At 41.2% G+C, this 25845-nt stretch overlaps 2 protein-coding genes across 2 annotated transcripts; one reads left to right on the top strand and one right to left on the bottom strand.

The window, feature by feature from the left end:
- The first annotated feature begins 289 nt into the window (after nt 1-289).
- LOC129730060 (ERI1 exoribonuclease 2-like) lies at nt 290-7891 on the top strand. The gene is made up of 4 exons (XM_055689079.1): nt 290-413; nt 485-656; nt 710-1241; nt 7301-7891. Exons 2-4 carry the CDS (start codon nt 613-615, stop codon nt 7493-7495), a joined length of 771 nt encoding a protein of 256 aa, XP_055545054.1. The 5' UTR covers nt 290-413; nt 485-612; the 3' UTR covers nt 7496-7891.
- On the bottom strand, nt 7877-25313 carry LOC129730059 (regulator of chromosome condensation). Its single transcript, XM_055689078.1, has 4 exons — nt 24920-25313; nt 24474-24850; nt 8638-9453; nt 7877-8564 (listed from the first exon to the last, which is right to left on the bottom strand). Exons 1-4 carry the CDS (start codon nt 24999-25001, stop codon nt 8292-8294), a joined length of 1548 nt encoding a protein of 515 aa, XP_055545053.1. The 5' UTR covers nt 25002-25313; the 3' UTR covers nt 7877-8291.
- Between the last annotated feature and the right edge of the window lie 532 nt (nt 25314-25845).

Consider the following 25845-nt stretch of genomic DNA (forward strand, 5'->3'; position numbering starts at 1 on the left):
CGTTTATCGGCGTTGGGATTCGAAAACTCAGATCGACGCACCTAACTGGCTGAGATCAGATCAGATTTTTGTAATTTCATCCTCCTTTTTTGTTAGAGTTTAATTTCGAGCATTGAGATTTATGTTGTATTAGTTACTACCTTACAACGTACAAGGGTTGGTCAAATTTTACAGATTTTGAAGCAATATTTGGCAAGCGTGTAAGATTTAGTAAGGTTTATCTAGTTGTGCGCAGATGTCGCTTCGCAGCTCCAAAAATGAATCAAATCAAATTCATCTCATAGCATACACGGTTAGCTGCAAATGTTCAAAAAATGATTGAGTTCAAAAGTATTTAAAAATGTTAAAAACAACCTGCTCAAAGCAGATTCATTAGGAGCATAGTGTATTTCACTTGTTTTCGCATATTTTCTGTTAGTTTATCGCTTCGAACGAACAACGGATTTAAATTTGTAATTTTCAAGAAAATTTTATGTAATTTCAGTGTTTTATTCTGTTTAGCATGTAGTATTAAATTGTATAATATGGTGAAATTTTAAACATGCCAATCAAGTGACCTGTGTTTTTAAACTCAATTTGAAGTAATTTCTAAATAATCGATACACAAAAAACATGAGCCGATCAACAGCGAAACAATCGCTACCAAATCTAGCAAGGTATGTATAGTTAGTCATCCTTAATCAAAATCATCGTTAGCCTTTGTTTCCAGATCACTGAAAGCCGTCGAAAAACTATCCGTGAATAATGCCGCTAGTCAACAAACCTGCAAACATGTTACTCAAACCTTCAAATATATCATTGTCGTAGATTTCGAAGCCACTTGCTGGCCTAAGGAAACACAAAAATGGAAAAAATACGAGATTATTGAATTTCCTGCAGTGCTGCTAAATTTAGAAACCGGCAAAATAGAGGCAGAATTTCGCCAGCATGTCATGCCGGTTGAGAATCCGAGACTGAGTGAATTTTGCACTGAACTAACCGGCATCCGGCAGGAACAGGTGGATGCCGGAGTGCCTCTGAACACTTGCCTTTTATTATTCGGCAAATGGCTGCAGAAAGTTCTGGCGGAACGAAATCTATCTCTACCGAAAACAAATCCGTATGACCAAACCGGAAGTGTAGCATTTGCAACCTGGTCCGACTGGGATTTGGGAGCATGCTTGAGCAAAGAATGCGCTCGAAAACGAATCGCTAAACCAGCCTGCTTCGATCTGTGGATCGATGTTAAAGCTATTTACATGGTAATTTGTTATATGAAATAATTGAATCGTTTAGAAAATTTATTAATTTTGTTAACGAAAATGTTCAAATGGACTGTATTATCACGAGTAGTATAAAAACACATCCGAGCGCGTTCAATACTCATCTACTTCTGATTTATTCATCCTCTCTCTCTCTGTCGCATTAATGATCTTACACTCTAAGTTGAATAACTCTAAAAACTCTAAATTAAATTAATGAAAACGCTCCAACATCTTCCCGGCCATTGAAATGAGAACATTTCAATTAAACCCTTTCTTCTCCATCCATAGGTAACAAACATATATTCTTTACAGCTCGTTTAATCGTCGAATCTTTTGTACGCAAACTAACAACTCGAACGTGACCATCCCTGCCAGGATGTAGTTCAGTAATTCGCGCCAAATTCCACTGCAATGGTGGCAGATTGTCGTCTACAAGTAATACCAAAGAACCCACATGAAATTTGTGAATCTTGAAGTCCTTCTGTCGCTGTTGCATTTCGTGAAGATAATCATTTGACCAAGTTTTCCAAAATGACTGTTTGATGTTCTGCAGCATTTGCCATCGCGAAAGTCTACCAATGTTGAGATGTGCGTAAGATGGCTCAGCAATGGCTTGGAATTCCCGTCCAATAATAAAGTGCCCAGGTGTTAAAGCGGTAATGTCATTAGGATCATCTGAAGAAGGCGTCAACGGTCTCGAGTTGAGAATCGCCTCTATCTGCACTAAGACCGTGCTGAACTCTTCGTATGTTAAATTATGTGCAGCTAAAATTGGTCGTAGATGAAACTTTACCGACTTTACCCCAGCTTCCCATATCCCTCCAAAATGAGGGCTTCGGGGAGGGATAAAAGACCATTCAATGTTTCGTAATACGCAAAACTCGTTTAATTTTCTCTTATGCACTTCTGTACCGAACAAATTTGCCAAATGATTTAACTCATTATTGGCACCGGTGAAATTGGTTGCATTGTCCGAAAGTATTTTTCGTGGCAAACCTCTTCTTCCTACAAATCTTTGCAGTGCTCCCAAAAACGCCTCCGTTGAAAGACTCGAAACGGCTTCAAGGTGAATAGCTCTTACGGCCATACACACAAATAAACACACATATCCCTTCGTCAACACCGGCTTTCTAATAGAGGCCAACGATTTTAAATTAAAAGGTCCAGCGAAATCAATTCCAACAACTTCAAAAACATGACTTGGCTGCACTCTATACTCCGGTAAATCACCCATCAGCTGCGTGGCTCGTTTTGGACATAATTTATAACATGGTGTACACTGGTGTATAATCTTCCGAATCGTAGCCTTTGCCCGTAACGGCCAAAATTGCTGTCGAATTACTGCAAGTAATGAACGTTGTCCAATGTGTAAATTACTTCTATGCAGGTAACGAATTAAAGCCAGCGTGACAGGATGTTTCTGTGGAAGCAACATTTGATGCTTGCTATCGTAGCTAATAGCAGCATTTTTAATGCGTCCACCTACACGGAGAATCTTATCATTTTCGTCGAAAAAAGGATTTAGGCATTTCAGTGGATGTTCAAAATATTTCTCTTCCTTCAAAGCCCTTATTTCAGCAGCGAAGCATTCATTTTGAACCAGTCGTACAATAAGTAACATCGCTCGGTTCATTTCGTCAGCTGTAAGTAACCCCTTTGTAAGGACTTCTCTTCCGCTCCTGATATAATCGGTATAACGAACAACGTAGGCCATGCTGCGCTGCATAATCGAAAATCTGCTGATTGTGTCAAACATTTTCATTCTCTTTGGCTGTCTCGAACATACAAGAACTGTTTTTCGAAGCTCTGGTAAATCTACATCGGAAACTAAGGGAGGCAACGATAGCTCACAATCAGCCTGATTCAAGATCGATGGACCGCTCCACCACATCTCAAGATTCGGTAACAATTGCGGTTGAACACCACGCGAAATCAAGTCTGCGGGATTCGATTTGGAAGGAATGTAACGCCAAATGTACTCATCAGTCAGAGATTGAATCAACTTCACGCGGTTAGCAACAAAAACCTGTAATGCTTCCGGAGATTTTTGTATCCAGCACAGGACGATTTGTGAATCACTCCAGAGAATAATGGAGGAAAACTTCACTTCCAGCGCTTCAACTATTTTTGCAACTAAGCGGGACAACATTAATGCTGCCTGCAACTCCGCTCTCGGTGTTGTAAATTCTTTTCCACTCTTCTGTTTTTTCGGTAAGATACGTGACTTACTACAAATTAGTTTCATTTTAGCTTGGCCGTCATTCATAATTGAACGTGCGTAGAGGCAAGCACCGTATGCCAGATCAGACGCGTCTGCGAAACCGTGCAGCTCTAAATTCAAAGGTTTTCCACTTAGTACACAACGTGGTATCTTGATGCCTTCAACATGTTCCAGTTGATCACGAAACTCTAACCAGAAGCTCGCAAGTGCGTGTGGAAGCACTTCATCCCATTTTAAGTGAAGCATCCAAACTTCCCGCATCACTAGTTTCGCCGTCGTCAAAACTGGACCTAAAAAGCCGAGTGGATCAAAAATCCTCGAAATTTCGCTAAGCAAAATTCTTTTAGTTAACTGCGATGGCTGCGACACCTGCATCTTGGGCAAAGAAATCGTAAAGTTGTCGGTCGTTGGCTCCCAAGCGATTCCCAACGTCTTCATTAACATATTGATTTCTGGATCGTTGATTTTATTAATTGTTTCTCGTTTGTCCTCAGGTACCACTTGGAGTACAGCAGAAGAATTCGAGCACACCTTATGAACATCGAATCCACCACTATGCAGCATATCCCTAACCTGCTGCAATAGTTCGATTGCTTCTTCTTCCGAATCAGCCCCTGAAAGCATATCGTCGATGTAGAAAGAATTTTTTACTGCCTTTGCCGCCAGCGGATATAGTTGTTCCTCGTCATCAGCAAGCTGTCGTAATGCCATTGTTGCCAGAAACGGCGATGAAGCTAGTCCGTATGTGACCGTTCGCAGATTATAAATCTTCAATTGGTGGTCTCTAGATTCCCTCCAGAAAATCCTTTGGAAACAAGTATCATTAGGATGGACCTCTACCTGTCGATACATTTTTGGTATATCAGCACTCAACGCATATCGAAACGAACGAAATTTCAGAAGGATAGATATTAAATCATTCTGTATGGTAGGACCAACAATTTGCGCTTGATTAATTGAAACACCACTCGATGATTCAGCTGAGCCGTCAAAAACTACCCGTAACTTTGTGGTAGTACTCGTTGGCTTTAGCACACAGTGGTGTGGGAGGTAAAATGCATCTGAAGGCATTTCGTCAACCGAAGGTGTAATTTCTGCCATATGATTCATCTGTTTGTACTCTCTCATAAAGGCAATGTACTGCGTCTTGAGAGATAAATCTCTGTCCAATCGTCGTTCCACAGCCAAAAACCTTCTCTTGGCCATCTCTCGAGAATCGCCTAACTGTTCTTTAGCCGAGTTGAAAGGCAGTCGAACAACGAATCTGCCATGATCATCACGTCGATGTGTATCCAAAAAATGTGCAACACAAGCATCTTCCGAGGAATATTCATTTACCGGCCTCTCATCGTAAGAGTCGAAATGCCAAAATTGTTCAAGCAACTTACCCACATCGTTTTCTGTTAAAGTTCCACATAAAGCTTGCCCAACACCAACGTGATTGGTTGGAATAACGCCGCTAACAATCCAACCGAGCTGAGTTTCCTGCACTGCCGGCATATGATCTTCCAGATTCAACTGTCCACCTTTGATCAACTTGAAGAACAAACCAGATCCAATCAGGATTTCGACCTGACCGGGCACATTAAATGATGGATCCGCTAACTCGATGTTATCAGGAATCTTCAGTCGCGTTGGATCGATGCATTGTACTGGAAGTTTTCCTGTTATTTTATTCACCACCAAAAATTCCAAGCATGGTGACACATATTCATTTATTCTGGATTTGATTCGAGCGTGTACCTTGAACTGAATCGTCATTCGATTACCACCAATTCCGATAATGGTGTAATTGCTTCGCTTCTGTTTTAATCCAAGTTTCAACACAAGTGCCTCGGTGATGAAATGCTTATGTGAAGCTGAATCTAGCACAGCCCTGCATGTTGATGATTTAGTACCAGGGCCAATGATAGTCGCTACCGCCGTGGCCAGTAATGTATCCTGTTCATCTTCAACGTTCGAACATAAAACAGAACCGGTAGTGTTTGCTGATGCTGATGACGTATTGGCTTCAGAATTAGCTTTGGGAGCTTCTTTTTTCGTTGTAGGATTTGTCTTAGTTTCAGTTTCAGTAGATTGTGCGTCTTCGGGATGTAGTATCGTGTGATGACGTTTAGCACATTTTTTACAGTTATGCTCTGATTTACATTTACCGGTTATATGGCCCTTCTCAAGGCAATTGAAGCAGGAACCACTCTTGCGAAGGGATGCATATTTATCGCTAAGGTTTGCGCCTTTGAATAATTCACACCTCCACAACTCATGATCTTCTCTACAATGCGAACACTTCCCAGTGGCAGCCACAAGACTATGTATCTTAGGCTCAGCCTTCCCTATAGGACGAATTTGTTTCACAATTTCGGTTGGTTTACTGCATCGGCTAATCTTCTCATAAACACGGCACCGCTCTTTTAAGAAATCCATTGTAGAACTGTACTTCGCCAAATCTCCCTTAGTCTGACTAAGTTCCCAAGCCTTTCGCGTCTCGATGTCGAGTTTTTTCGATAAAATGTTTAGCAGCATTACCTCACCAAGACCCTGAACAGGAAGCTCTAAGTTTTTCAGGGCGTCAACATGTTTACAACACGTATCAATAATTTTGCGCAATGCGTTCGCATTTTCTTTGATCATTGCTGGCATGTTAAAAATCGCGTCGATATGCTTGTCGACTATGACCTGTTTATCCTCATATCTCTCTTCCAGCGTTTCCCAGGCAGCATTATAATCGTTATTGTTTATGATGTCCTGGTCGATAATGCCAGCTGCAGCTCCCACCAATGCGTTCCGTAAATGGTACAGCTTGATGGCTGGTGTTTCGGTGTGATAGCGATCCATTACGTTCTCAAACATATTTTTGAAAGCAAACCAGTTTTCGTATTTACCGTCGAAAGTTGGTAACGGAGCCTTCAATGGTGGAATATACGGCTGAACATTAGCTGGTAACATAGCGGCTTTGTCGATTTCACTCTTCACCGCCGCTACTTCAATTTTTTCTGTTAACTGCACAACAACATCGCAATAAAGTTTTTCAAATTCAATGAATCTCATTTCTTCTGAAGCTCGGGTATCTGCAGTAACATTAAGACTATATATCTGATCCTGTAATGCGTTATATTCGATATATGCACTTTCCACCATTTTCAAATGTAATTGCAGTAAATGCCTGTTTTTCGGTTCGTCCATTTCTGCGAGCGCCACTAATACACGCTGGACTTTCCTTTCAACTGTTTCTTTTTTAATAACAAGCACTTTTAAGCCGTCTTCCATTTTTCTTCGATTGTCCTTTTCTTTTTGTTGGTTTAACTGGTCACTAACTGATAACGTTACCGATGCTCCAGCTCCGTTTTCACCGTTGTTTTCAACTTTATCTTTCTTCGGTGTCTTGTTTTTATTTTTCTGGTTTGGTGTTCGTGCGGTCGCCATCTTTTTTCTGTTCTAGAAAGTTCCAACAATGTCGTCGTTTCCGCTGCTGCGAAATCAAAAGGATTCGTGGCTTGACGCCATTTTGTTGAATTTAGTTCACACTTCTTTCTGACGAAAAACACCTTTTTATAACGAATTCACGCTTTCCACGCTAGGAGAGGTGATCAACATCACTTTTCTCGACCCTTATCCGGCGGAGTAGGACCAAAATGTTAACGAAAATGTTCAAATGGACTGTATTATCACGAGTAGTATAAAAACACATCCGAGCGCGTTCAATACTCATCTACTTCTGATTTATTCATCCTCTCTCTCTCTGTCGCATTAATGATCTTACACTCTAAGTTGAATAACTCTAAAAACTCTAAATTAAATTAATGAAAACGCTCCAACAAATTTAATGAATTAATAGCAATTTTATCAGCGCCGCCCTGAGAGCTTTGCAAATGCTCTGACAAATTTGGATATAGTTTTTGAGGGGAGGCAACATTGTGGATTGGATGATTCGCGCAACATTGCCAGGCTGATAATGCGCATGTGCAAGGATGGTGCTAATTTTGTGATCACCAAAGATTTGAAGCCTTTTAACGTTTTCAGGGGTAAATAAAGACAGCAGCTTTCATGAAAAGCTAATAAATACCTTGTTTTTTTCTAACATTTTTTTATTTAAATCTTTCCAAAGTGGCAGAAATTATTAGGAAAATATGATTCACTACTTGAGGCTCGCGTATATACTTTGAATTCATGCTAATTCAATAGACTCGCGTTTAAATGTTGCTGATATTGCTATCTAAAGATTGTTTAACGATTTTAGTGAGTTCGTGTGCGATAAGGTGTTATTAAATACCTTAAAGATAGGCATTGAGGTTATTGAATTGGTACGTATTCAGAACATACAAGTAAGCCTCAAGTTGTGAATCAGCCTCACTATTGAATCGAAAAAGTTATATTGTTTCGGCACTAGTTTGAATCTGTCGATTAAAAATACTTTTGTTTCAATTGAAAAGTTTTATTATCATGTACAATTTTAAATACGTGCATTATATCGAGAAAACGGATTTAAGTTGAATATTTCGTCAGGAGCATATTCAAGTTTGATTTTTTTCTGCATAGAACAATTACAGATAACAAGGTTTTAAACTAGAATGAAATGCCTAGTCTAATGTATGTTGCAAACAAGAAAATGGCTTCATAAGAAAACAAAAGAAAAGCTACAGTACAATAAGAACAAAAAATTAGGGTGAACCGACATTGTCTAACAAACCATGAAATACGAAATTGTAAAGATTTTTTCTTTACAATGCTACAAAAAGCACTTAGTCTTAAGTGTTGCTTTCATTCTCTAGCTAACTTAAAATATTTACTGTTAAATATTACTAGCAGTCGTGCTTTTCATCAGGCCATTAAAGCTTTCGCTTGCGTCCTCGGGCAGATGGTTTATTGTCTGCTGTCTCTTCCACAGTGCTGCTACTACTCACTAAATCTCCACCATCATTTTTATCTTTCGGCACGGTTCCATTAGTTTTGGGTTTTTCAGATGCTTCTTTCGTCACCTCATCCGACTTCACACTACTACTTGCTTCATCCAAAGTTGACGATGGTTCTGCTTTTTCCATAGTGGCGGCTTTCTTAGATTTAGCAGCAGGTTTAGAAACATCCGGTACGGGTGTACGTTCCTGTGGAAAAATAAACATAGATTCGTAAACGTCATTCCCGAAGCTGACGGTATGTTTCGTTGGTATAACTCACTTTGGATGGTTTATCCTCTACTAAGAATAAGCTGTGTTGACCCCCGCTGGACACTTTTAGAATCCTTTTGCCCTGGATCTGTTTGCTGACCAACAGCACAGGCTTGATTGCATCGTCTTCGCTTCCAGTTCCAAGCTGCTGGCTAGAACCCATTCCCCATGCATAAACTTCGCCACCCTCCGTTACTGCAAAAGATGTACAATCGCCGCAAGAAACGTCCACCACTTTTTTAGTGGCCAGCATATCAACCAAGGTTAATGTTTTCGCATCAGCTGGAACATCTCCCAACCCAAGCCGACCATATTCTTTGCGTCCAATTACGTACACTTTATTATCGTTCTTGAGAACCATCGTATGATGCTGGCCTCCTGTGATAGTCCGAACATCTGTGAAGCTGGTCAATTCCGGTACAAATACTGGTTTCACTACATTTTCACTCGGATTTGGAATGCCAAGCTGACAATAGTTGTTCAATCCGAAAGCAAAGATTTTAGATGTGTTGCGATCTTTGTAGTAGGTACAATACGTAGAAGCCCAAATAGCATCGGCGAGAACAAACTTTCCTCTCAATGTGACGACACCGGGTTTCAGCAGTTCCTTTTTACCCCGTCGGGACTCGCCGGATGCTGCTCGGGTCGAGATACGACCCAGCTGACCCTGCTCGGCACATCCAACGGTATAGACATGGCCAATCTCAGTCAAAATAACCAGATGATCGCCACCGGAAGCAATGTCAACCGATTTGATGCCAGGAAGAACTTCGATCGGTAACCGTTTGTTACCTTCCAGCGTAAGTCCCATGTTGCCATGCGAATCCTATCGGGAAACGAGAAAAAAGTAAGTCCATTAATTCACGTTTCTATTGGTTCCCCACCCCCAACCCCAACGATCGTGAGGTTAGTGCTTCTGCCTACAGTGATAATCCTAGATTGAAAGCAGTTTTATTTTCATGTAGGTAGTCCAATCTTGGAATAGTTTGGTAATTTAATCGTCACTTCTTTCTTCTTTGTTTATTAAACATAAATTGATATAAAGTTTGAATAAAGGCTTTTCAATCGGTGTCGCTACGAAAGCGAAATTGATGAAATTCCAACTAGACCGACATCATCGGCCGGTAGAACTGAATCTTGATACTAGCTAGAGGCTAGCGTTGAGTCACTAGTACGAGGCAGGTCCAGCAAAGGGACATCATCAGCCAGCAATTATAGTCTTCATCAGACATCGAAGCACTGACGAACCGGTACTTACACGGCCGGTGTTTACAACAAGCAGGGAGTCCGAAATGGATAGAAATTTTGTAGCCAATGAAAATGGTCATTGCCGACTTTGTAAATAACCAAAAAAGTGTAACGCTATGGTAGCCTGCGACGAACGCGACCGCTGGTTTTGACCACGTGCATAAAAGACTAACCGCGGATTTGTTTAAAATGTAAGAAGACGTTCGAAGAGATAACGTCAAGCGTATTGCGATTAGATCATAGATATTTTATAACCAAAACAGGGTCCTGGACAAGTTTAGTACTGCAAACATAGGGAAACCCAAAACAATCACGTCCTACGAGGCGACATAGATTCGTCCTGCGAGACGAAGCAACATAAATAAATTCGTCCTGCGAGGCGACATAAAATAAACAAATTCGTCCTGCGTGGCGACACAGATTCGTCCTGCGTGGCGACACAGATTCGTCCTGCGAGACGAAGAAGGTTAGCGAATCTGTCCTGCCTACAGAGAAGAATTGATGCTTTGAGCATAGTTCACGCCCGTTAGCAGGCAAAAAATACCTGGTCTCACTTTAAGGCTGGTTTTCCTTTTCTTAGTGTAGAGTTAAGAAGTGTAGAATTAGAGATATAAATGTAAGTAAAATTGAATGAAGTAGTAAGTAATAATTTAAACCTCTTAAAACTCGTGTCTCGTTCTTAATTTCCGGAAAGAGAAAAGTTGTCCCTAAAGGTTCGTGTGTTGCCCTTTATATTCAAAGAAGAAAAGTTGGTTCTAAAGGTTCGTGTGTTGCACTTTGCGTTCAAAAAAGAACATCAAGAGATAGGAAAATTAGGCAATTGAAGCAGGCATCTGAGAGTTAAAAAACCCGACAACTGAAAGAGAATTTAATCGGGAGACCAACGACAGATGTAACAAACGCATTTTTAGAGCTTAAAGATATGGTAATCAGTTTTACATTTTTTCAATGGGCCAACAGCGAACAGTCATTCAGCAACTCATTCATTATTGTTTCTTGGAAAGGAAATTTGAGGCAGAAAAATAATCGCAAATAGGTTCCCCTTATTTAGAGATCGCTACCTAGATGATTTCCCGACCAACCCTTCGTGCGGGTGCTAGATTAGAAGCAGGTATAGAATTTCTAGACCCGTGCGAGTGCACTGATCGTAAAAGGTCTTTTTTCCTAGTTTGTTAGGTTTAGCCAGCGTTAATGACTGTGTGAATTATAGGCGGGTAATGCTCAAAGAAAAGGGCGATGAGTCCTATTATCAGCCGGCGCGTCTGCGTACGCATTATTATCTTAAGTAGGGAAATAGGGAATGAAAATCCGGCGTTTGTCAAAATATTGTAACTGCCTGAACGAATGTTGTTGTAGGCGCATGTAAAGAAAGAGACGATAACGCTCGAAACCTTTTTTCCCGTTCAGGTACTGGGTTCCCGGGTAGGCAAATTTGACCTGACTAGGCGAATGGAAATTCTGTCGCGTTCTTTATTGTTCCATTACGAAGATTAGGAGAATCTTCTCTCTCATTTCCTTTTCCATACGTAGGCATAGTTCATAAGATTCCAATTTGTAAATTTTGTATATAAACCCTCGATTTGCTACAAATAAAATCATATCACTAGCTAACATCGAACTCGCGTAGTTCTTTCTTTATCTGAAAGTTAGATTTCCAGAGGTTATCCCTAGCGTGTTGAAGCCCTTCGAATGCGGAAGGGTACTTTGCACGTCGGTTAAGATAACCCGAGGAGTTTAACCCTTTTATAAGAAAGACGTTCAATTATTTAAACTTCTGTAGTCGACATTTGGCGTCACTCCAGAGAGGAGCTAGTTGGTATCGGTCCTTTATTTAAAACCTTGCGACGATTCTTTTTACGATGATCAACCTTGCGAAATCATCAGCACAATCAACCCTACGAAGTCTTCAAGGAAACCATCAGGAAGTCGCTACCCCTTCGTAACTCAAAGATGAGCTACTTTGTGGAGAATCCCAATGGCAGCTGCCGTTTGTGCACTGCCAAGGATACGAAGGAAAACATGGTCGCATGCGATGAATGCGACCGATGGTTCCATCTCAGCTGTGCGCAGTTGAGAGAGGTGCCCTCTAAAGATGGCGGTGTTTAAAGTGCACGGCTATTTTGGATGAATTTAATAGACTGAAAGCAGTCCCTTCCCCTAGCGATATGATGTCGCAAATACTGAAGGACAATCGAGACGCCATGGCCCAGATGATTCAGTCATTCGGCAGAATGAAGACTAAACGAAGCAGCTCGATGAGCTTTACTGAAGATCCGCCAGTAGAAAACTGGACGATCTACTCAAAGAGGCAAGCCCTAATGGAATTGTCTGAGTTTGGTGGAACAGCCGAAGAATGGCCACGTTTCCACAAAATATTTACAGAGACCACCAAAGAAGGTGCCTTTACCAAGTTGGAAAACTTGACTAGACTACAGAAAGTTCTGTATGGAGACGCAGAGAGAAGCGTCAAGCAATTAATGTTGAATCCTGAAAATACGGATCAAATTATTAAACGTTTACAAGAACGTTTTGGTAGACCCGAAATAGTCTACAAAGATCTGATTAATGAACTGACTTCCATAAGAAAGGAAGCAAGATGAACGTCACTCAAAGATGAACTACTTTGTAGAGAATCCCAATGGCAGCTGCCGTTTGTGCACTGCCAAGGATACGAAGGAAAACATGGTCGCATGCGATGGATGCGACCGATGGTTCCATCTCAGCTGTGCGCAGTTGAGAATGGTGCCCTCTAAAGATAAGCCTTGGCTGTGTTTAAAGTGCACGGCTATTTTGGATGAATTTAATAGACTGTAAGCAGTCCCTTCCCCTAGCGATATGATGTCGCAAATACTGAAGGACAATCGAGACGCCATGGCCCAGATGATTCAGTCGGCAAAATGAAGACTGAACGAAGCAGCTCGATGAGCTTTACTGAAGATCCGCCAGTAGAAAACTGGACGATCTACTTTAAAAATTGCCTAAGTTTGGCGGAATAGCCAAAGAATGATCACGTTTCCACAAAATATTTACGGAGACCACCAAAGAAGATGCCTTTACCAAGTTGGAAAACTTGACTAGACTACAGAGAGTTTTGTATGGAGACGCAGAGAGAAGCGTTAAGCAATTAATGTTGGATCCTGAAAATACGGATCAAATTATTAAACGTTTACAAAAACGTTTTTGGTAGACCCAGTCTACAAAGATCTGATTAATGAACTGCCTTCCATAAGATAGAAAGCAAGAAATGTCGTAGCCGATTGTTCAGACGCTCTTGACAATCTTGTGGCCAATATCACGGCTTATTTGAATGATCCCCGTTTAGTGGAGGAAACAGTAAAAAAATTGCCGTTTAATTTGCAAATAAAGTGCAACATTAAGGAAAACGCAAGCTGTTAAAGAACCGCCACGCAGAGTGAATCTCCACACTACAGATGCCACCGAAAACAACACAAGTAGAGAAAAACTAAAAAGATGTCTTGTTTGTTCGGGAAGTCATAAGACATTGTCAAAAACTAAAAAACAAGGACCCTAAAGAAGGAACGATACTCTTTTAGCGAAAAAAATATGTTTCGGCTGTTTATCATACACGAACCATCGAATGCAAAATTGTCGTTTGGCAAGAGAATGCGGCGGATGGTTCTTTTTTTGTTCCCTTACAAAGATTAGGAGAATCTTTTCTCTCATTTTCTCTACCATACGTAGGCATAGTTCATAAGATTCCAATTTGTAAATTTTGTGTATAAACCCTCGATTTGCTACAAATAAAAAAAAAATATTCTTCGTCTCACGCTTGGTGTGTACAGACGTGTTTGTTACAACAACTGAAAGTTTTATTTTACCTATCGCATTCGTTATACAACAGTACGTTGTCGGGTCCCAACGAAATGGGAAAAACGGGTTACAGTAAGGAGCAAAGCAATAAGCGTCCTCGTGACTCTGCTGAAAAGGATGATGGAACCGCCAAGAAGATACTAGCGGCTAACAAGTTTGCATCGCTGGCTGACCAAACTACCGCGAAAACGGAAAAGAAGGAGAAAATGCCGCCTTTCTACGTAAGAGGTTTCCCGCCTGGACTTAGGCAACACTTCAATGAACTTATCAGCAAAGGGCTGGTAGCTACCCTGAGGCTATGCACAGACGGCTACAAAATCGTCGTTCCATCCACCCCACAACAAAGCCATCAACACCAACAACAAAGCCATCAAATATCGTGATCAGTTCTACCTGATCCACCTGACCAGGGGGTCAACTACACTAAGCACAGTGAAAACAATCACCGCCCTATTCAACATCATCGTGCAATGGGAGCGATACAAACCGATTCATCGCGATGTCACGCAGTGTTCCAACTGCTTGAACTATGGACATGGCACAAAGCATTGCCACATCAAGAGTCGCTGCATGAAATGTGCAGGTTCGCATCGAACAGTGGATTGTCTTGTTGAGGAAGCCGAACAAATCAAGTGTCTCAACTGTGACAATGAGCATGCTACGAACAGCCGTTCCTGTCCAAAACGAGCAGAATTTATCAAAATTCGAAGTGAAATTGCCAATCGCCAGCGACCGTCGAAAAGAAAAACTGTACAACCTAGCGTTACACCAACCCCACCAGCGACTTCAAGTACGTTGCCGTTTCCACCTCCTCCAACTGGTGGTATTCCTAGCCGGGACCCCCCCCCCCGGATTTTTGAGTTATGCACAGGCTGCCAGCATGCCCCCAGCAAGTAGCAATTTGTACTCGATAGAACAGCTAGCTGCGCTTTTTCTTAAACTCGATCAGCAAACAAAGGCTTGTCGCACCAACCAGGAACAGATTGCGGTCATGATGACTTTTTACTACCGTCATGGATCCATTCTTTCGAATCCTTAACTGGAATGCCCGCTTTGTGGCCAACAAGAAGTTAAAACTAGTTAAAATTTTCTGAACACACAGCACATCGATGTCGCTGCAATAACCGAAACACATTTGAAGCCGAACATAAACTTCTACCTGCCGGAACACTCGATAGTCAGACTGGATCGCACAACCTCAGCTGGGGGCGGGGTTGCAATCGCCATAAGGAGAGGAATACCATACACATCACTACCGAGTTTCAACACAAGCTTTGTCGAAGCTGTAGGAATCGAAATTACCACCACTGATGGACCAATCATATTTATTGCGGTCTATTGTCCGAAGCAGTCTCGACGGGCAAATGGAACCACGGTGAAATTGAAGAACGACATCCAAAAACTGCCTAGAAGAGGAGGCAATTTCGTCATCACAGGTGATCTCAATGCTCGCCACTCCGCTTGGGGTGACTCCAGGTGCAACTCAAATGGTAACATCATCGTAGAAGATTCCGAAGCTGGATATTACTATCCCGCTCATCCGGAATTGCCAACTTACATCTCCCCTGGTGATGTAGGCTCCAAGCTTGACATTTTTCTGACCAACATCACCGATCGATTTTCGATTCCGAAAACCATAACAGAGCTCTCCTCGGATCATCTTCCGGTCATCGCTGAGATTGGTGCTAACGTAGAGCGGCGCCAAGTTCAACAAAGAAGAAATTACCATCGTGCAAATTGGGTTCAGCTGCAGCGGTATGTTGAAAACCATCTTGATGCGGACATCACTTTGAACAGCACTGGAGACATCGATCGTACTCTACAGTCCATGATAGACGTCATCCAGGAAGCAGAGTACCGCTACATCCCATCTGTTCCAATGACACGTAAGTTTGCGCAAATCGACGATAACACTAAGCGCATAATTTCCTTGCGAAACTCGCTGCGAAGGCAATATCAACGTACCCGCAACCCTAGGCACCGATTCTACGCTAGACAGCTGATAAAAATCGTTCAAGAAGGTCTGGAGAGAGTGAACACAGACAGTTTGCAACCGAATTACGTAATTTGCCCAACTGCTCACGGCCATTTTGGCGTGTGGCTAAAGTGTTAAAGAACAAACCAAAACCCATTCCGCCGTTGATAGTGAATAGTGAAACTCTGCTAAGTTCCCGCGAAAAAGCTTGTGCTATCTCTCAGCATTTTGCCGCTTCCCACAATCTTGGTCGTGATATTGTGAGTGGAATCGTACCAGCTGTCAGCGAATCGATAGTAATTCTGGCGCGCACACCGAATATCTTACCACCTGATCAGCGGATAACAGTGGACGAGGTACAAAACAACATCAAATTCTCTCGGAACATGAAGGCTCCCGGATTCGACGGAGTGTTCAACTTTGTGCTCAGAAACCTTGGACCAACAGCCTTGTCTGTGGTGGAAAAAGTGTTCAACCGATGCCTTGAATTGGCGTACTTTCCAGCAAAGTGGAAACTGGCGAAAGTGATTCCCATTTTGAAACCAGGAAAGGATCCCACATGCCCCAAAAGCTACCGTCCCATCAGTCTGCTTTCTTCCCTCAGCAAGGTAATCGAACGATGCATCTACAGCCGTATTCTGTGCCACGCAGAAGTGAACAACATATTCCTGGACGAGTAGTTCGGTTTTCGCAGAGGCCATTCAACAACATATCAACTGCAGAGAGTAACAAAACTCATCAATCGGAACAAGGAGCTATCTAAAACAACTGCCATGGCCTGCCTGGACATAGAAAAGCAATCGACAACGTGTGGCACGAAGGGCTTATCTACAAGCTACAGCGCTACAACTATCCCGTTTATCTAGTGAAATTTATGCATAACTATCTTACGCTGCGCAAATCTCAGGTTTGTGTGCTGGGTGGCCTGTCTGACCCATACGACGTAGGAGCTGGTGTTCAACAGGGCAGCATCCTTGGTCCTATTCTGTACAATTTATTTACATCAGTTATTCCTGAACTACCCAATGGAGGCATCCTGTCGCTGTTTGCAGATCAACCAAATAGTTAAAAAGCTGCAAACTGGGCTTAACGCCTTTGTGAATTATCTCACCTCATGGAAAATTTGTGTGAATGCAGCAAAAACGCAGACCATAGTATTTCCTCATCGGAATAGTCAGCGTTTGGTGCCGAAAGCAAAGATTCGGTTGAACAATGTAGATATTCCCTGGTCGTCAAATGTTTGCTACCTTGGTTTGACCTATGATCATAAGCTACTTTATCGCCCCCACATTGAACAAACAGTAACGAAAAGTTTAGTGCTAATGAAGAAGTTGTACCCGCTAATCAACCGAAAATCGAAATTATCCGTCGTGAATAAATTGACGGTATACAAACAGGTCATCCTGCCGATGCTCTTATACGCCTCGTCGGTCTGGAGAACCTGTGCTAGAACCTACTTGCAAAAGATTCAACGGAAAAATCAGAGTTGAAAAGTTGATAAAATTGAATCTCTTACAATGTTCAAAAAACAAATGTATAATGAAAATACCGTAAAAAAAAATAAGAATATTGAATCTATTAAAAAAAATAAAAAAAAAAACAAATAAAATCATACCACTAGCTAACATCGAACTCGCATAGTTCTTTCTTTATCCGAAAGTTAGATTTCCAGAGGTTATCCCTAGCGTGTTGAAGCCTTTCGAATGCGAAAAGTACTTTGCACGTCGGTTAAGATAACCCGAGGAGTTTACCCCTTTTATAAGAAAGACGTTCAATTATTTCAACTCCTGTAGTCGACATTTGCCCGGTCCAGGAAGTCGCTACCCCTTCACCACTCAAAGATGAACTACTTTGTAGAGAATCCCAATGGCAACTGCCGTTTGTGCACTGCCGAGGATACGAAGGAAAACATGGTCGCATGCGATGAATGCGACCGATGGTTCCATCTCAGCTGTGCGCAGTTGAGAATGGTGCCCTCTAAAGATAAGCCTTGGCTGTGTTTAAAGTTCACGGCTATTTTGGATGAATTTTATAGACTAAAAGCAGTCCCTTTCCCTAGCGATATGATGTCGCAAATACTGGAGGACAATCGAGACGCCATGGCCCAGATGATTCAGTCATTCGGCAAAATGAAGACTGAACGAAGCAGCTCGATGAGCTTTACTGAAGATCCGCCAGTAGAAAACTGGACGATCTACTTAAAGAGGCAAGCCCTAATGGAATTGCCTAAAATTGGTGGAACGGCCAAAGAATGGCCACGTTTCCACAAAATATTTACGGAGACCACCAAAGAAGGTGCCTTACCAAGTTGGAAAACTTGACTAGACTACAGAAAGTTCTGTATGGAGACGCAGAGAGAAGCGTCAAGCAATTAATGTTGGATCCTGAAAATACGGATCAAATAATTATACGTTTACAAGAACGTTTTGGGTAGACCAGAAATAGTCTACAAAGATCTGATTAATGTCGTAGCCGATTGTTCAGACGCTCTTGACATTCTTGTGGCCAATTCACGGCATAGAACAAAGAAGATTATTTGAATGATCCCCGTTTAGTGGAGGAAACAGTAAAAAAATTGCCGATTAATTTGCAAATAAAGTGGTCTGAGGAAAACCACAACGACAATGAAAAATTGAGCGACCTAAACGAGTGGCTGAAGCCTCATGCAGCAACGTTAAGGAAAATGCAAGCTGTTAAAGAACCGCCACGCAAAATGAATCTCCACACTACAGATGCCACCGAAAACAACACAAGTAGAGAAAAACTAAAAAGATGTCTTGTTTGTTCGGGAAGTCAACCTGCACCGACCGCCCCGGAAGAAGCATTCAATCATCACGACCAGGCAAAACAGAACCGATATTACCAAGTTATTAACATTGAGAAACGGTGATATCAAGGTGGACACTTATGCTTTCTTAGATGCAGGTTCCTCATTAACACTCGCCGATGAAGGAATAGCCGAACAACTGGATTCAGAAGGAAGAACAGAAACATTGAAATTAAAATGGACTCAAAATGTTACCCGTACTGAAATAAGCAAAAACGTGCAGTTTAAAATTACCGGAACATCGGGTAAAAAATTCACACTAAAGTCGGTAAAAACGGTAAAGAATCTACAATTACCTGCTCAGTCCCTGGATTACAAAAAGATGGTTAATCAATATTCATACCTGAAGAATTTGCCTATAAAGGGTAACTGCCAAGCACGATCGACAGTATTAATAGGCCTGAATCATAGTCTTTTACTAGTTCCGATGGAAACTAAAATGAGAGAAGAAAAGGATCCAATCGCCATCAAAGCCAAGCTTGGATGGCTAATCTTTGGAAACATATCTTCTACTGTGGACTACGAACACGTGATGATGATTCAAGAAGAGGAAAAACTAAACGCATTAATGCGAAGATTCGAATCATTAGAGTCGTTTGGAGTGAAAGTAGTCGAAAAACTACCGCAACCTGAAGATGATATAAGATCGGAAAAGATTCTTAAGGAAACTTTGAAGTACACGAATGGACGATATGAAGTAGCATTACTGTGGAGAGCGACAATACAACGTTTCCGAATAACTATAATTACGCTCTGCGGAGACTAGAAATAATGGAACGTAAATTGTCCAAAGATAACAATTTGAGGAAATGGGTACTGGAAACTTTCAACAGCTACAAGGAAATTCTGTCACGTTTTTTTTTGTTCCCTTACGAAGATTAGGAGAATCTTCTCTCTCTTTTACTCTACCATACGTAGGCATAGTTCATAAGATTCCAATTTGTAAATTTTGTATATAAACCCTCGATTTGCTGCAAATAAAATCATACCACTAGCTAACATCGAACTCGCGTAGTTCTTTCTTCATCCGAAAGTTAAATTTCCAGAGGTTATCCCTAGCGTGTAGAAGCCTTTCGAATGCGAAAAGGTACTTTGCACGTCGGTTAAGGTAACCCGAGGAGTTTAACCCTTTAATAAGAAAGACGTTCAATTTTTTTAAACTCTTGTAGTCGACAACAGATTTTAATAGGATTTTCAGGAGTAGCTAGCTTAGTTATTACGATGAAAAGCCTGGATAGGAAAGAATATTGAAATGACCGGAGGTTACTCAAAGACCTGGCAAGTAAAATACCGGCCACATAACATTGAAAGGGGGTCATGCAATTGAATGAGGAGAAAATCATTTTCTCCCTAAGTAATCCCTTTATAACTCCTACTTTAGAAAACTTTTTCGAGTGGCTGAAGCCACAAGAAACGCTACTAGCCAATATGCTTCCTGCAGAAAGAAGCGCTAGCGTAGCAATAGTGAACCCATCGCCATGCTAACTAATCTAGGATTGGCAATGGCGGAAGTGATAAAGATATCAACGCAAAAAACTTGTTAACAATAGAAGAGGTGAAACAAGAGGGAAAATCTATTAGAGAAATACTGGCAGATGATTTCTCTATAGAATCCTTTGGGTACCGCAAAGTGATTTAGTTTCCAAAGCCGTACGGAAAATAGTTACATGGTACTGATCTTCCATACAGTTTTAAACTACGCTAAGTCGCCTTCTGAAGCAAGAAAAGAAGATGGATAAAAATCCTGCTTTAAGAGAGTAGTATATCGGTAAAATTAAGGAGTACCAAAAAAAGGGTTACATCCGCAAATTAAAAGCAGAGGAGTATGTGATAGAAACTTCAAAAGCATTTTATCTTCCTCATTTCGTAACAAACAACCGCCAAAACCAAGACTGGTGTTTGACGCAGCTGCGAAAGTGGAAACTATTTCTCTTAATTCACAGTTACTATCAGGACCAGACGTGGTAGAATCGGCCCAAATGATTCAGTCATTCGGCAAAATGAAGACTGATCGAAGCAGCTCGATGAGCTTTACTGAAGATCCGCCAGTAGAAAACTGGACGCAAGCCCTAATGGAATTGCCTAAGTTTGGTGAAACAGCCAAAGAATGGCCACGTTTCCACAAAATATCTAATCTAAGACTACTTGTGTGATTTGCAAAAAGAAACACAAAACTACTGACTGTTATAAATTTAAACAGTTAGGATTAAATAAAAGGTATGAGGTTGCGATTAAGGAAAAACTTTGTTTCGCCTCTTGTAATTCCAACACACACAGAGCAAACGAATGTGAATTTTCAAAGCCTTGCCCAGTAGAAGGTTGTGGGCGAAAACATCATCTATTACATTCTAGTGGACGAAATGCCACAAGTGCGACTCATAAAAATGAGGTGAATAGCTCCCTACATGAGAAAAACGATGTTCTTCACCAAATCGTCCCTATCACGTTACAGAACGGTGAACAGTTGTTCATTTTACGCCTCGTTCGCTTTGTACGTTCGTTTGTAAGTTTCAGTTTTCGCGTTGGAAATTGACGCTACGGTGAACCCTGATATGGGTAAATCAAAAACCAGTTCCAGTACGGGGGAACGGCCTCGGCCTGACAATACGCATGATCCTGCGGCTAAAAAGCTTCTGGCCAACAGATTCGCTGTCCTGGAAAACGCCACGGATCCCGAAATAGTGGAGAAGGAGAACATCCCGCCTTTCTATGTGAAAGGTTGCCCGGAAGGTCTACTTGAAGCAATAGTGTTTTATATTGACAAAGGACTGAAATGCACCATCCGCATGTGCACTGAATGATACAAACTGATGGTTGGATGAATCATTAGAAGGCGGTGCGAGTGATACTGCAGAAACACAAGGTGTAATATTTCTCCCACGATATCGAAGCAGTAAAACCCCTCAAGGTTGTTCTCCGCGGTCTTCCTGACATGGAAGTTGACACTCTGTTGGAGGAACTAAAGACGAAAGGACTCAAACCAATCCAGATCCATAAGATGACGCGTCACAACAAAACTCGTAAGTACCGTGATCAGTTATATCACGTAAACCTGGAGAAAAATTCAACGTGCCAGGCGGACCTGCAGTCCGTCCGAGCACTTTTTCACATCATCGTAGCCTGGGAGCGCTACAAACAAGTGCCTCGTGACGTCACCCAATGCTCTAACTGCCTGCTGTTTGTACACGGGACTAAAAATTGCCATATGGCCACAGGGTAGCCTTCTTGGTCCCATCCTGTTCAACATATTTACCTCAGATGCTCCTTCCCTTCCGGGTGGTAGCATCCTGTCTATGTTTGCAGACGACAATTCCATTATCTACAAAGGTCCAGTGATTAGAGCTTTGACGCGTATGGATGTCCTGTCCAACAATTTCAACAGCTGGAAGATCTGCATCAATGCAGCTAAGACCCAGGCTATTATATTCTCGCATTCAAAATCAACTCGACTTGTTCCGCCTGCCAATGTGAGAATCCACCTCGATAACACTTCCATCGAATGGTCGAGTGAGGTTGTTTATCTTGGTCTCTCCCTGGACCAAAAGCTTCTATTTCGTTTACACGTAGCGCTGGAGGAACGGAGAACAACATCCTTGAATAGATTCAGAGAGTCCTGCGCCAGGTCACCTCACCAGATCATTCGTGAGCTGTTACTTTAGTTTCAAGTTAGTTTTAAGTTAGTTATTCGTAGTTAAGTAGGTTATCAAAATTTCTCTTTCAATTAAAAACAAATCTATAAACGATGAACTGTAATTCTACACAAATAATGTAAATCTATAGAATTAAGCTACCAGCAAACCTCAAAACAAAGATGCAGAGCCTTAAAGGCTAAACAATTATTATGTAAACCATATGTAACCATATAAATAAAATATAAATAACTGTACTTTAGGCTTAATGTACAAGTTTAAAAAACTCAAGTTGTTTTCCTGTTCTAAGAAACATTTTTGTCGACCCGTTCCTGTTCCAAGGAACGTATAAAGAGAGGATCCGTCGCCCTCTTGGTCGCGCATCAAAAACGCACTTTACAAAAAGAAAGATATTTTTATGAGTTTTTCTGGGATGCATGTTTTTGAAGAGCTAAAGTTGCTCCATCCAGACATAGATTTAAAGACTCTTGCATATGAGGCCATTACTAGTGTGGCGTCGTCACGCATTGATACCTTTTCGAAGATGGTAGAGTTGATGCTGGCACGCGACGATGAGTTGGTCCATGTCAAATGAGAACGAAATTGAAATGGAAAGGATAAGTCAAAAAGGAGTTGTTCCTTGTTTCGGCCCTTTCGTATTTTTCACCCTTTCTTGCATAGCGTGATTGCGCATGCACTCACGCGTAGAAACTTGAGGAAGTCTATTTTATTAGTATGTGGGTTACCTGTGGTGTATGGCTTATCCTGCGTGGGGTTGTATCGTTTTTTGTTTATCTCATTTTAGCGTAGAATAAAAAGGCTCGTTTTTTAGAGAAAGATTGTGTTAGTGTTGAAAGCGTGGAGGTAGAGAATGCTCACCAACGCAACGTATTCAAATTAATAGGTTTAAGAGAAAAGGAATGTAAATGTAAAATTAAGCAAATATTCCGGTAAAAATTAACAAAATTATGGTAAAACTTACAGATCTTACAGAACTGTCGTTAATTTGATGCTTTTTTGCAGGAATACCGGTATTATTACACTTTACTGATGGATTATTGTAAAAAAATTACCGAACGACTTTTTTTGGATTAAGTGTGTAACCTTTATATTAGAACATTTTGTTTGAAAGAATAGACCACTCTGGTTCGCAACGGCTCATATGAGAGAATGAAAGTGAAGAGAACCTAACCAAAAAATTACCTCCTGTCACAATTTCACAGCATTGCTTCTTACGAGATGGGACAATGAGTTTGGATATATTTTTTTTTTTTATTTAGAAAAATGTTGACTTCATTTCTTGTTACGAAGCTATGTATGAATAATTATTTCCATTAAGAAACTCGATTTCGGTGAAGATGCAAATGGCACAGACTTGCTAAGCACAGCATTATAGTAGACAGGAATCGCTAAATATAAATGAGTTAAAAGTGGTAGTCCTATGAAATTGCGGAAAACGAAATCAAATTTTATAAGGTAACTGCTTGCTTGTCTCATAAAACAGAAATCTGCGAACGAAAGCACTAATAATTTAAAAACTAATCTTCCGAATGTGATGCCGTTAACGCAGTATTAAGTACTCCAACAACTTTAGTACCACCCGAAACTTCTCGTCTTGCTCAGACCGAAAATAAAGCTAGTGTTAGACTAGTCTGAATTGAGTTCTACCGCAAGTCTCTCACGAGACGACAGCAGCTCGCAAATCGTACTAAAAATGCTAGCAATTCGCTTTCTCAAATAGCAGTTTTCAGTTGTTCACGGATGTCCCGTGATAGTGAATTCACTATCGTACGAAACTTCATACTCAAATGCACTATTACAGGCCAAATGAACTAACCGAAAGTGCTACATGCACCAACACTAGATGCTTTTTCTGGTAGCGAAACCCTCCTTTCAAGAAGGTGCCTTGCTGAGGCATTTCCACATGCTTTTTCTCAGACCTTCCCGAAGCAGTTGTATGAGTAACGAATGTACTCGTATGTGTGCTCCAAGTGCGAGATTAACACTAGCTTTGATACGAGCCCGCCATTGAAATCAACGGCTGAAGGGCTTAAGAAGTTCTACTCAAAATGGCAACCAGCTGTTACAGCATCACACAACGTATAAACTGCATGAAGAAAAGTAAAATGCATTTCCTATGTTTCCCCTTGGCATTCTTCACACTACATCACAGGTAAAACCAGTCCCCTTCCAAAAGAGTTTTTACGCAGGTAAAAGTCCCTTCCAGAATTTCGACAACCAGTTTTGTGAGACAGACCAGTTAAAGCGGGAAACAGCAAACAGCTGTTCAATTTAAATGGATGAAAAATAAACCGTTAGACGAAAAAAAATCTTACCCGAAATGATCCCCACGCATAGACGCGTCCGTCATTTAACAGACAGGCTGAATGTGAGTCGCCGGCTGATATTTTCAAGCAAGGCGCAGGGAGATTGATTTTGTGGGGTAGAAATTCCGCGCCGGAGTCATCATTAGTAGCCCGACCTAGCGCACCTTCATCGTTGCATCCAAATGAATACACTTCGCCCTTACGCGTCAGGCATAGATTGTGCATTCCTCCGGCAGAAATGTCCACCACATCCTTCATACCATCGACTAGTGCAGGACGACTTTTTTCCATCACATCTTCTCCTAAACCGAGTTGGCCGAATTCTCCCTGGCCACATGAAAGTACACTGCCGCATGATTTAGGTAGCGTTGGAAGTGCTAATTCAACTGTTTCCGAGAAAAAAAAAAAAAACTTACACAACATGACATCACACTCTTAATAATCAATTTGCTTACATTTGTGTGATGAACGAACCAGTTTCGCTGGAGGTGCATCACCATTAGTAGCCGGTTCACGTTTTGCCTTTCCGCGAGCCATTTTCCAACTGCTAGGACGCTTTTATTAGCCTGCTGTCTAAATAGAACAAATCCCTGCGCGGGATTGAGGTTAAGAAAATTTAACAGCAATGTTCAAAAATGTGCAGTTAATTCAACACACTGCTTTTCTTGAAACGATGCTTCACTGTTCTTGTTCACTTCACTATATTTTACTACATCAAAAAAGCAGAACCAATTTACTTTCTGGCTAACCAGACATAGCACTGAGGCACGTTTGAATGATCATTTTCTAGTTTGAGTTTCAAGAATTTCAGCACACCGGTTTTTTGTTAAATTTTGACACTTCTTCATCTTCGCATTCTTACCTTCGTCGTTAAAATTCTTCGTTAAAAAGCTTGTCCATATGGTAACACTTTCGCTGCCACTCCAGTCGATTTCACAGACAAAATGATATTGCCGCATGTTGAATTATACAGGGTTGCTAAGCACACTGTACTGCCAAGAACAGCCATTATATTAATTGATTGAAAAATATGCAGATGATCCTGGTATATCATTTTTTACTTGCTTTGGTAAACATTAGGTTAGGTATTTTTTTTTCGTTTTGTTTACCCGATGCTTACCAACAAACAGGGTTGCCCATCCAGTTTGCCACGACTACACGGTAAGAGTCGAAAACCCATTAATGGGTATTGTTGTATCCATTTTTTCTGTCATATGCGGCTGTCAAAAGAATAAGTAAATTTAAAAATGTGAAATGGGTAAAATTGTACGCATTAGAAAGACATGTTCTTAGAAAAAAATGGGTCATTTGTTTACCCATTAATGGGTGAAAAAATACTTCAAACATCGTTTTAGTTTGCTCTGTCGATTTGTTCGCACGC

Source organism: Wyeomyia smithii, chromosome 3 (genome assembly GCF_029784165.1).
Source record: "Wyeomyia smithii strain HCP4-BCI-WySm-NY-G18 chromosome 3, ASM2978416v1, whole genome shotgun sequence".
NCBI lineage: Eukaryota > Metazoa > Arthropoda > Insecta > Diptera > Culicidae > Wyeomyia > Wyeomyia smithii.

Bases quoted from the DNA above. Each gene is read 5' to 3' on its own strand.
- LOC129730059 (XM_055689078.1), bottom strand. From the start codon at position 25,001: ATGGCTCGCGGAAAGGCAAAACGTGAACCGGCTACTAATGGTGATGCA. The intron at 24,851-24,919 runs GTAAGCAAATTG...TCTCGGAAACAG, and splicing joins GGTTCGTTCATCACACAAAT to TTGAATTAGCACTTCCAACG. The intron at 8,565-8,637 runs GTGAGTTATACC...ATTTTTCCACAG, and splicing joins TAGAGGATAAACCATCCAAA to GAACGTACACCCGTACCGGA.
- LOC129730060 (XM_055689079.1), top strand. From the start codon at position 613: ATGAGCCGATCAACAGCGAAACAATCGCTACCAAATCTAGCAAG. The intron at 657-709 runs GTATGTATAGTT...CTTTGTTTCCAG, and splicing joins TCGCTACCAAATCTAGCAAG to ATCACTGAAAGCCGTCGAAA. The intron at 1,242-7,300 runs GTAATTTGTTAT...ATGAATTAATAG, and splicing joins ATGTTAAAGCTATTTACATG to CAATTTTATCAGCGCCGCCC.